We start from the raw sequence: 12,455 nt of genomic DNA, 5'->3' as shown, positions 1-12,455 counted from the left end.
TTCTAAGAGAGGATGCAAAAAAGGCCATGTTGATTACATATGGCTTTCCTAGCCACAAACAATCCTTCTGTATTGTTCAAACTATTATTATTTGGTCTCAGTTAAAGCAGCTGAACAAATATCCTTACAAATAAACACAAAATTCTGGCCTTCAGGAAAAAAAGAATATGTTAAGTAAAGGTAAGAAAAAATACTATTCTTTTTCTAAAGGAAAAACTAAAGTATAACTATTAAAAACAAAAAAAGTGCAGTTTTAGCATAATCCAAGGAAATTATGGCTGAACTAGAGATTTATTAAAGAAAAAACAAAAAATAAACTAAAAATATTAAGACAAAGACAGAAAAAATATATTAAAGTTGGCCAATTCATTAATGATTTGCATAAGTCAATGGGGCCTTGGTATCAAAATGTGATGATTTTTGGACAGAGTTAAAGAAATATTGATTTCTCTTATAGGCCCATTTTTTTTTTTTTTTTTTTTTTTGAGACGGAGTGGTCGCTCTGTCGCACAGGCTGGAGTGCTGTGCCCGGATCTCAGCTCACTGCAAGCTCCGCCTCCCGGGTTTACGACATTCTCCTGCCTCAGCCTCCCGAGTAGCTGGGACTACAGACGCCCGCCACCTCGCCCGGCTAGTTTTTTGTATTTTTTAGTAGAGACGGGGTTTCACCGTGTTAGCCAGGATGGTCTCGATCTCCTGACCTCGTGATCCGCCCGTCTCGGCCTCCCAAAGTGCTGGGATTACAGGCTTGAGCCACTGCGCCTGGCTATAGGCCCATTTTTAACAGGACATAGGTTAGACTGCTTTAAGACATGCTCTTAATAAGAAAGAATAGATATAGTCTCCTTGTATTTTGTTGCTTTGTCACCCTGAACATGTAACTTCCATTTCATGGTCATTTCATGGTCTAAAATGGCTGCCCCGTCACCTGCCATCACATCCTCATACCAGCCAGGGAGAAGAGGGAAAGGAGAAAAGAGAATGCATACTCTTCACAATAAGGGCACACTGCAGAAGTTACCCAGGCCACTTCTGCTCACCCCACTACCCAGAACCTTTACAAAGGTTTACACACTTATCTGCATGGGAGGCTGGGAAATGTAGTCTTAAGCTGGACCTAAAACTTTTATCACTATAGAAGAAAAGAACACTGGGTATTGGGGACACTTAGAAGTCTCTGCCAGAGGTTTCATTATAAAGCGGTACAAGAAAATGAGATAAAGTTGTTTCTAGAATATTCAAAATACATTTTATAAATATATAAAATATATAAAATTGGCCAGTCCTGGTAGTTCAAACCTGCAATCCCAGCACTTTGAGAGGCCGAGACAGGTGGATTACCTGAGGTTAGGAGTTCGAGAGCAGCCTGACCAACATGGTGAAACCCCGTCTCAATTAAAAATACAAAAAATTATCCAGGCGTGGTGGCAGGTGCCTGTAATCCCAGATATTTGGGAGGCTGAGACACGATAATCACTTGAACCCGGGAGGCGGAGGTTGCAGTGAGCCGAGATCATGCCACTGCACTCCAGCCTGGGCAACAGAGCAAGACTCTATCTCAAAAAAATAAATAAATAATAAAATATGTAAATACAAATATATTTATATATAAAATTATAGAAAGCCAAATATGACATAGCTATACTGTATAGAAAATGAAAGACCCCTTCATCCACTTACCTCTGGGAAAATAATGAATTCTTAAAATAATCTTGGAGCATATGGGTGCGGGACTAACATTTAGGTCAATTAATAGAGTATAATAATGCCTTTCCACAGATCTTCTCCTAGTACTACTGATAGAAATAAGGCTTTGGAATGGGAGATGTTATTTCTGGAATCTTAAGATTTCTTTCTTCGAGGCAACAGTCTCAAATAAGAAAAGGCTAGAACTCCTGGGAAGCATGAAAGCAAGGCCAAGTTGAGGTATTACAAGGCACCAAGGGAAAACACCAGCATTTCTTGCACAATTTCTGAAAATGTGTCACCATCTATAAAGCCTCTCCTACTGGCAAGAAGACAACTTAAATAGATAATTAAAATAACAAAAGTGGCAAAGCAAAATCAAACATAGATATCAATCCATATTTGACTCTCTCTGAGAAACAAAGTTTTCAAATGAATAAAAATGTTTATCCATCTATATTCTGTATTGTGATATTTTTGCTGTAAAACCAGAGAATATTTTTATATCGGTATTCTAAATTTAATCAGATGGAGTCACTTCTTAAGTACTATACAATTTAACCTTTTCAAATGAAGGGCTTGCCTTTTAATGGAAAATATGCATTTCACATTAATGACAAAACACAATGTCCTTGGCTAAGATATCTTCGAGCGAAATAGATCCCTTTTTGTACACTATGCTCTGTTATATGTAAGGCTATACAACAGATTTATTCAATAAATCAAAGTCTGAAATCACCTATACTAAGTAGAAGTGCTTAAAAATTGTAACTTCAAATTAACATATCATTTTTCTTAAAATTTCAATCATTGAACTCTTGGATGAAATGCAACAGTTTATGAAAATAGGGGAATTTTTTAAGCAGTTATTATTCGATGTATCATCATGTGAATAGCTATGTTCAATACCATGGAAAAAGTGACCCAGCCACACTTTTAATCAATGAAACATTTACTACAGAATGCTTTTCCTGAATCTTTGATTGTTTGAGGCAACTACAATGTTGTAAATCAAAGATGACTTTAATATAGCTAATACAATTTTAATAAATTATAAATTCTGCTATTTACAATTATAATGTAAATCAAAGATCTTGATTTTAACATAGCTAATAACTCTAATAAATTCACATTTGAAAAATTTTAATAAATTTAATCATGCTTTTAATGAAGAAGAACAAAAATCCATCTCATGAAAAGTAAATATAAATAAAATGTTTAAAGAAATAATGCAAACTAAAACAATAATTTTTAGGTCAAACTAATAGTGCTGAAAACACAGACATAATGATTTTATTTGGTATGAAAATATAATGCCAGGTATATACTAAAAGAATACTTAAGAAAACACTGTTTAAAACAAGTGCTGAAGAAACTATAATCACACTAAAATGTCAGATAAATCATTGTTTCTTTTTTTTACATGGCTAATGACTGATATGTACATTAAATGAAGTTTTATACAATTTGCACCATGGTTTAAAAAATGTTTGTCATTATTTCTGAGATTTGAACCTATTCATACTAGATGTAATAAACCAGAAGTGCTTACGTCTCTACTTGAGCTTCTAAATTTGTATGTTGTGTTTAAGAAAATCACATTTAAAAGAATAATTGAACAAAGCCTATCATACATCCACCCTCAGATGTCCAAGCTCAATTCTCTTTTCTATTCCTGAAAGTGTGTGTCCAGATCGTTACTGTTCTCTTCAGGGCACTACCCTCTCAGCAAGAACAAACAACAAAACAAGAACAAAACAGAACAGAACATCACACAGAAAACCAGAGTTCAACTTCATAGAGGAAGAACGGCCATCCGGTAGCAACCTCCATACTTGCCTCTCCCCTAAAGTGCTAAAGTGGCCCTTGTCCTTACTCATAAGTTCCTTCTGGAGGAAAGCCATCCCTCCCTGGTGGCTTCCAGAACACCCCCTCTCTTGCATTCCCTAGGCCCCGCTGGCGTTCTCAGGACCTTCTTCTATTAAACTTGTCCTTATGCCTCCAGGCTTGGAAAAGACAGGGTGACTGACAGACCAGGCTGGTGACTCTCAAGCTGGTCTGAGCACGTGCCAAACTCAGTCTGTGGACAGACAAGACAGAGGAGAGGGAGATAAGCTTGGAGTTTAGGGAGGGAAAAAAAAAACACTTCAGGCTAGGCACGGTGGTTCACATCTGTAATCGTAGCACTTTGGGAGGCCAAGGCTGGGGGGACTGCCATAGCTCAGGAGTTCGAGACCAGCCTGGACAACACGGTGAAACCCCGTCTCTACTAAAGTAGAAAAAGTTAGCAGGGCATGGTGGCATGCACCTGTAGTCCCAGCTACTCAGGAGGCTAAGGCAGGAGAATCGATTGAACCCGGAAGAGGGAGGTTGCAGTGAGCCGAGATCGCACCACTGTGCTCCAGCCTGGCAATAGAGCGATACTATAAATAAATAAATAAACAAACAAACAAACACTTCCTACCTATCAGGACTTTACCTACAGAAGCCGATTTGAATTTCAGGCCAGCCCTGTGAGATATTATCAAATGTGTTTTCCAAATATGAAACTGAGACATACAGAAGCTGTGTTGTTTGACCAAAGTGAGAGAGTTTTTAAGTTTCAGTGTGAGGATTTTAAACCAGCTCATCAGATTCTGTGCTATGCAGTTCACCTCACTGTCCCAGTGTGGGAGGGAGAGCCTCTGGTATGTGTTCACAAGGGGCCACAAAGACCACCCCAGGCAGTTCCATAAGCTGTACACTGGAGAGGCAGCAGAATTTTTAAAATACACAAGTGACAGCTTGCCTATTCTCAGTGTCTGCAAAGATATTTTACTACAGGTATGTTACAGGGCAAGATGGCTCAGAAAATTTTGCTTTGTCTTGTCTCCCAGTGCCATGGGGGTGCTTGCTATGCTTCCCACAAAGGTGCCATTTGCCTTCTGCCACTCTCTGTTGTCGCTGCTTTAGTTCCCTTCTTATTGTCTCTGTCCCCTTGGCTAGACTCATATGCCTTACCCATCCCTAGATAAAATCATCCCCTTCTCTCCTTGCAGTTACCACCAAACTCCTTGAATAGTTTATCCACCATCCTTCACATCCTCAGCTTCCACTCATGTCTCAACTGGTTCTGACAGTCTGGCTTCTGTTCACACGCTCTACTGAAGCTAAAACCCCAGTGACATTCTAACTGCCAGATCCAGCGACCTCTTCAGTCTTCACACACCCCACTTCCCTCAAGTTCTGCCACTTTACAGAGACCTTTCTTCTGAAAACTAGATCCTTCTTTGGCTTTCAAAGTGTCGCTCTCTCCTAGTTCTTTGTTTCAGCCTGTGATAGCTCCAAGTCAACTGCACACTCTACTCTTCCTCTATCCTTTAAATATTGACTCTCCAACATCCTACCTTTTGTTTGTGTATTTTCTTTCTCTAATTGGTCTTCTTGTGTCATCTTACTCACCTGATGGTTTCAAAATACATGATTAGTTAATTTTTAGATCTCTCACTTTTGGCCCAAATTATTTCTCAAGTTCTACATTCTTATCTTCAAAAATCATAGTAGTATTTGTGGCTCAGCTCAACATGTCCAGAAGCAAATTCATTTTCCTTCTCCTCCTAGTGCTGTTCTGTGCCCTGCATTCCAATTCTCAGTTAATGACACTACCCATCTAGTCTTCAAACCTAGAGACCTAGCCCCACCCTATGTTCTTCATTCTACTTAAACCTCCACTTCTGAGAGGAGTACCCAAAATACTAAAGCTTCTACCCAAAAAATCCCTCATAGTTGGGCATTTGATTTTTTGTGGTTTGGTTTGGGTTTTTTTGTTGTTATTGTTCTTTTCTATTTTCCAAGGCTTCTACCCCAGATCAGACTTTCCACATTTCTTACCTGGACTAATGCAATGACAGGCTCTTAATGGGTAACTAGACTTCAATCTTTGTTCCTCAAGCTCGTAAACAGAATTCTCTTGCTAAGAAACAAATCTAACACAATAGCTACTAGTTTTATATTAAAGTCATTGGTATTATAATAGGGTTTAATTATAAGACTGTCTCAGACCCCGAAATGCCAGGGTCTGCCACACTGAGGTCACATGGTGTATGCTGTACTTTGGGGATGGATAATTCTCCCAGTATGACACATTCCTCCACATCCTTTAGAAGCCAGCTCTATCATCATCTCTTCCCAAAACTTCCCTTGACTCCCTGACTGAAAGAATCTCTATTGCCTCCATATGACTTTGCTTATGGCTCTAGTGTCGCAGCTCCCATAGAGTATTGCGATGATCCAGCACCTCATAGAAGCTGCGTTCATCTGCACAGGCTGCCATAACAAAATACCACAGATTGATGGCTTAAGCAGAAATTTATTTTCTCACAACTCTGAAAGCTTAGAAGTCTAAGATCAAGGTGTCAGTAGGTTTGGTTTCTCCTGAAGCTTCCCTCCTTAGCTTGCGGAGGGCTATCTTTTCCCCATGTCCTCCCAAGGCCTTTCCTCTGTACACCCCAGAATCTCTCTGTGTGTCCAAATCTCCCCTTCTTTGAAGGACACTAGTCAAATTGGATTAGGGTCTACCCTATGACCTCATTTTAACCCGATCACCTCTTTAAAGGCCCTATCTACAAAAACAGTCCTATTCTTAAGTACTGGGGATTAGGACTTCAACATATGACTCCTGGGGAGGGACACAATTCAGTCCATAACATAAACCTTAAGCATAATGTGCTGAATCAATCGTCTTTGGAAGAGTCAGGTCATGACTTAAAGAGTTTGATTTCAGATGCATTCAAACTCTGCTTTGTTTGCTTTTGCTTTGTTTGCCTGTTTGTCTGTTTTCTTGAGCACCTGCTATTTACAAAGCACTGTGTTTAGGCCAAGAAAAGCATACATAGGAAGTAAATGCAAATCCCCTTTTCTCTGGGAATTTGCCATTTAGACAAATGTTTTTTCTAACTGCTTTTACGAAATCTCAAATCTGAGAAAGGTGGAGCCATGCACAGAGAAGCCAGGGTGGCACGCCTGAAGCCATAAAATCTAGCTCTCCAGCAGCCCTTGCAAGGGCCTCTGGAGCTCCAGGGAGCACAATTGGAAAGAGCTAAGAGACACGCATACATTAAGCTGAATAAGAGAGTGAGGATTCAACCATTTAAACTCCAACTGTGGTTGTTGTTACCTGGAATATAAAGTTTTCTCACTGTCTTAAAATCAACTAATGAGCATTTATAAGAATATCATTAAAAAGACTACACTAACAGAAGGAAAACAAGGAAGGAGGAAACAAAGAAGAGAATTGGGGACATACAGAAAAAGTAGAGAAGGAATATAACAGAAACAAAAATTATATCGAATGATAACCATAGGCATGGCTCTTTATAACAACTGTAACATCAGCAAAATAACAGTAACTACTTGTAGGACCCTCTCCTGAGCCAGATGGGCCAAGCCCAATGAATATATCATATCATTCTTACCATACCCCTGAGAAATGCTATTCTCCATTTTACAAATGAAGAAAAAGCAACATGAAAAGTTAGGAATGTGTTTAAAATCACAAAGCAAATTAGAGATGGGACTCAAATGCTAAGGTATCCAAGGTCAAAGCCTGGACAGGCAACACATTTGAAAATATTCGGTTTATGACAAGACACATAGCTTGAAGTCATTGTTTTAATATGCCCACAATGTGGACTAGCCATGCATTCTGGTTTGCCAGGAACAATCCCAGTTTCCATCTGTTTCCCAGTGTAATTACTAATAGCACTCCCTTTCACTCTCAGAAGTGTCCCAGTTTAGACAGTAAATTATATGGTCATCCTGCCTCAATGCCACTGACCCACAATATAACTGGCCTATACAATTTTCCAGGCCCTGTGCAAAATAAAAATGTGAGGTCTCTTGTTCAAAAAGCAGGGGGCTGTTGGGGAATGCTATTAAAGGTACTGAAATATAACACTTTTTTCTTTCATGTGTCTGCTCTGCTCATGTCCATTGTCCCACCAGACTTCATTTGCAAAACACAAGGTCAAAGATAAAATTGGCAAGAATTTCAAGATGGCAATAGTAGAGCATTAAAACAAGCTGGGCATCCTTCTCAGCTCAGAACCGTGGGCCACTGCACAGGATGTGCATCGAAGAAGCCAGCCCTGGGTCTTCCTTTTCTCTGTCCACTCACATGAGTCTGTCATCTCGGCAGGCTCTGTCACAGGTTTGCAAACAGGAAACAGGTTGTAACTTACTATTGCCCAGACTTTGGATGTTAAATACTGGATGTTAGGTTCACATAATCATTTATTTAGAAGAAATATTTTTAACAAAGCAAAAAATTTCATTTCCCAAGCAAAACAAGAACATAAATTCAAGCAAATTAGATCACTCTCTAACATTTTATCTGTGACCTAAAAATAACCTATCCATGATCTCAAACAAAAATTTAAAATATATGAAACAATAGTGCATGCAAAGTCTTTAATACCTCAATACCTGATTTAAATCATGTTTCTGTTTTAAAGGCAGGTACTACATTTGAAATTTTTTGCTGCATAAATTCATATGTGCCTGAGCAAAACTGAAAATTCTACTGTTTCTTTAGACCAAACGGAAGAAAACAGGAAATCAAAATGTTCAGGATAATTGAGGCACTATCCTTAAAAATGGAGTAGGAGGAGAGAGGGTGGGTCAACTCACTGATTCATGCATGCACTCAACAAGCATGTATTGAGTACCTACAATGTCACAAGCACTGCACACAATTATGGAAAGCACAGGCAGACAAGGTGGTATGTCCCTGTCCTCAAGGAGGTCTAACAGAATGAGACCAAAGTAAACAAAAATCAATGACTCTGGGTCCCTGTCCTCAAGGAGGTCTAACAGAATGAGACCAAAGTAAACAAAAATCAATGACTTTGGGTACTATGGAAGAAGGAAATGCAGGGTAAAGTGGATATAAGCAAGGAGCACCTGGGAAGAAGGGGCTAACTGAGCCTCGAAAGGAATCCACAAGGTACAAAAGGAAGGCCCCAGGAAGAACAAAGGCTGTGCTGAGGAAGCACAGCCCACCATGGAAAGAGTAGCCAGGTGAAGGCACAGAGCTTTGTTCAAACAGCAGTGTGTGCCGGGGGGCAACTACAGAGAAGATGCAGAGAGACAAATACCATGGCATAGAGAAGAAAGGCAAGGCTCACGGGCTGTCTTGGGGATGGCAGTGGGGTAAGATGCTCTTTCCTTAAAGGCCAAAGTGTGGGAATTGAGGCGAGAGAGGGCTCAGAAATAGGAAAGATTTTAGAAAAGCTTTTCCCTCTAGCCATATGATTTCTTTTTTTTTTTTTCTTGAGACAGAGTCTTGCTCTGTCGCCCAGGCTGGAGTGCCGTGGTACGATCTCGGCTCACTGCAACCTCCACCTCCCAGGTTCAAGCGATTCTCCTGCCTCAGCCTCCTGAGTAACTAGAATTAAATATGTTCACCACCACGCCCAGCTAATTTTTTGTATTTTTAGTAGAGATGGGGTTTCACCACGTTGGCCAGGCTGCTCTCGAACTCCTGATCTCAGGTGACCCACCCACCTCGGTCCCCAAAAGTGCTGGGACATAAGATCTTTTTATAAAGGTAGTAATACCATTTTGTTTGCTTATTTATAGGGTGGTTAAGTAAAAATACATTCTTAGTAGAACTAAAAATATGTTTTTTAACCTCTTCTTCCTCTTCCTACTAAAGATTAGTCATCATTCATCCGTGTTAATGGCTTAAAGCAATAATAGAAATGATTAATGACTAATCTAACAAATATTTAATTTGACTTAGGAGTAAACTATCAATTTTTGGCAACAAATTTACCACTCGACTTATTTAATACTATGGCTAACCTTTAAAAATAACTTCTATTGTTTGTTTCCATCTCTGATCATTCCCTTAGGACTGGTTCCTAGAAGAGGAATTACCAGGCCAAAGGGTTTGAATAGCTTAAAAGCTCTTGGTACACATTAGCATAGTCTAATATCAAAACCAGAGTGACTACATCAACTTCAGGTAACCAAGAAAACTCTATGGGGTGTAACTGTTGCTATAAATAACACCCTAAAAAGAAAATCTAATAACATATTATAAATAGATCTTAGGCTTTGTAAGCCAGAGTAAACTTTTATTTAGGATGACATTCAGACTAATTAGTGCATTTGTACATATAAACATAAACAGGCACAAATGATGCACAAAGAAAACAAAAAGTGGAAGAGCCCATAGATTCTGAGAGAGATAAAAAGAAATCATGAAATGATGTTCTCCTTATAGAAGGGGAAAATTTATTTTATATTTTCCATACTTTCTTACCTAACTCTATATACTAATAGTAAGTTTTCTGTTGTAATGATCAGGTTTAAGATTAGAAGAAAAACTGATATTTTAAATAAAGATCAACAAATTAAGTTTTTAATATAATTAGATTAACTGTCTATTTCTGCAAAGTATTCTGCACGGTACTTTGTACACAGATCTTCAGAAAGGAGTAATTATGTAAGAAATGACTCAGATTCTTCAAAAGACAAAGAACTTTGTTACCAAAAAAGTTTCATGAAAGCCAAATTTAAAGCTATTAAAAATCAAATCTTAAAAACATACATTTTTGACAATCTTCGTTACAAGGAAGTATATAATAATTCTATAAATCTCCAGTTACCAGGATATTCTCAAATACTTGTACATTTGCAGAGAATGTGGCCCCTAGGAGTCAAGTATATTGATTTTGAGAAGTCAACCATAACCCAATCTGTACATTTTACATCACTTGAGACATTGTTCTTTCCTTCTTGCCACAGCCAAGAAGTGAATTTTATCTGTCAGGATTATAAGCAGAAAGTTGACAGATTTCAGAACACTAAGCAGGAAGTCTGGCACCTGAAATATTTTCGTTCAGACCAAGGGGGCATGGAATCGGTTGTTGGAAGAAGAAGGATTTGGATGAGATCACAAAAACTAAAGCTCCTGGTTCTTTGAATGATGCTCTCCCAGGAATCTGGGTGGAAAGAAGCCAAGGCTCAAATTCTTTGTCTTTTCAGCAGTGAATAGGAAAAATTCAACTTTTGAGTGTTATCTCAGCAGTTACTTTCACTCAGTTTTGCCCCTTCGGCCCTAAAATGAATGAAACGTTTTCAAAGCAGATGGCAGTGAGTCAAGCAGAAACGTGGAAAGTAAGTACATCCCCAGTTCCACGAAGTCCTGAAGCTTGATTACAGCACTCCCATGGGCCATGTAAACAGGGGACCAGAAACTGAGCAGAAGACAGATTTAAGCCAGTGGGGAGGAGACTGTAGGACTAGGACGGGGTGAGCGCCACATGTGGCTTTAATATCCAACAGCTGCTAGAGATCATCACCCCGCTGCTCTCCCTGTACCCCCACACCAGAATCCTCTGTTTCAAAGACCATAACTAAAGCGGCCACTGCCATGTTATCTGAGTAACGAACTCAACCTCGAGCACATTCAAGGACATTTTTTAACTTAGTGTACCTGAATGTAGCCGACTGGATCTTTAATCACTAAACCAAAGCTTTAAAACAAAGTCTCCAGGAAAGAACAAGAAGGAAAATCAATTACACAGTGCACTTGAGCAGACTGGGGAGGAGGGTAAAAGAAAAGTGAGGGAAGATGGGGCAGCCGGGATTCCCTGGACTGGAGCTCTCTTCTCTAGAGCTAACTTTTCAGACCTGGAGCTCTCCAAGGCCCCCGCAACTCAGTGAGTCTCGGGGCACCAACAAATCCCCGCGAGGGTCACCACCCCCGCGAACGCAGCGTCCACACGCCGATTCCCGCGCTTGCGATGCCCCGACCCGTCCCTGGTCCCCGCACAGACAATGCCGCGCGCGCTTCCCGCAGCCACTGCGGGACCCGCGCCCCGCGCCGCCCGGAGGTCACCCAGCGTCTGCCGGGGACACTCACCGACACCAGGAACTCCAGTGTGCCCACATAGTCCCGCTCGGTCTTCTGGAGCTCGCTGAGCACGCACACGCGCAGGCGAAGCTGCTTCTCCAGGTCCTTGGCGCTCTCGGCGCGGCAGTCCCCGCGGCTGTCCTCGCTCATGGTCGGCGGCGGTGCGCGGCGCTGCCCGCCGTGCTGAGCGCTGACCCGCGCGCCCGCTGCTGCCCGGCCCCCGGCGGCGAGAAAGGAAAGTTGCCGCCTCCGCCAACTCCGAGGAGGGACAGACGACTTTACATATTGGGGAGAGGCTGGGCGCAAGGAGAGGAGGGGATCGAGCTGGAATCCCGGCGCGGGGGGCGCGGGGCTCGGCAGAGAAAATTCCTGGGAGTGGGGGCTCCGGCCAGGCCCTGCGCTCCCGGTCCCGCTGCTCTGGCCTCACACGGCCGGGACTGGAGGGGAAGCGACTTCGGCAGCCACAGCAGTGACTTGGACATTAATCAAAAGCTTTGTATTCATGTGACTCCGACCCTTTACCCTTCGCCAAATCTCAGGAAAAAGGAAACACAACCCTGGGGAAGTGCTGCGTGCTGGCTAATCACACAGGCGCGCGCGCGCACACACACACACACACACACACACACACACACAGCAGCAGCAGCAGCAGCACTTGAGATGGAACTCACAGGAGGTTCCCAGTCCCAGGGACACACACTCCAAGGCGCAACTCGAGGGTTACTCCTGAGACTCCACTATTATTTAACTTTAATGTGTTTTGTACGAATCCTGAAAGCAAAGAAACAAGTCCCCACGGTTACATAACTGGATGGGAACAAAAACAACCACAGTATTGACCCTCCCGTCTTTGAAAAGACACACATTG

At 41.3% G+C, this 12,455-nt stretch overlaps 1 protein-coding gene across 2 annotated transcripts in view; it reads right to left on the bottom strand.

Annotated features, from left to right (window-relative positions):
- The window catches only part of PREX2 (phosphatidylinositol-3,4,5-trisphosphate dependent Rac exchange factor 2), a 287,857-nt gene extending 275,652 nt beyond the window's left edge, over positions 1 to 12,205 (bottom strand). For both annotated transcript variants that reach the window (XM_008000802.3, XM_008000803.3), the window contains exon 1: positions 11,597 to 12,205. In XM_008000802.3, coding sequence (XP_007998993.2) covers positions 11,597 to 11,737 — 141 coding nt within the window. In that variant the 5' untranslated portion in view covers positions 11,738 to 12,205. The remainder of the gene's footprint in view (positions 1 to 11,596) is intronic.
- Positions 12,206 to 12,455: the final 250 nt, after the last annotated feature.

The sequence above is a fragment of the Chlorocebus sabaeus genome, chromosome 8 (genome assembly GCF_047675955.1).
Source record: "Chlorocebus sabaeus isolate Y175 chromosome 8, mChlSab1.0.hap1, whole genome shotgun sequence".
In the NCBI taxonomy this organism is placed as follows: Eukaryota; Metazoa; Chordata; class Mammalia; order Primates; family Cercopithecidae; genus Chlorocebus; species Chlorocebus sabaeus.
This window is presented reverse-complemented; position numbering and strand designations above follow the sequence as displayed.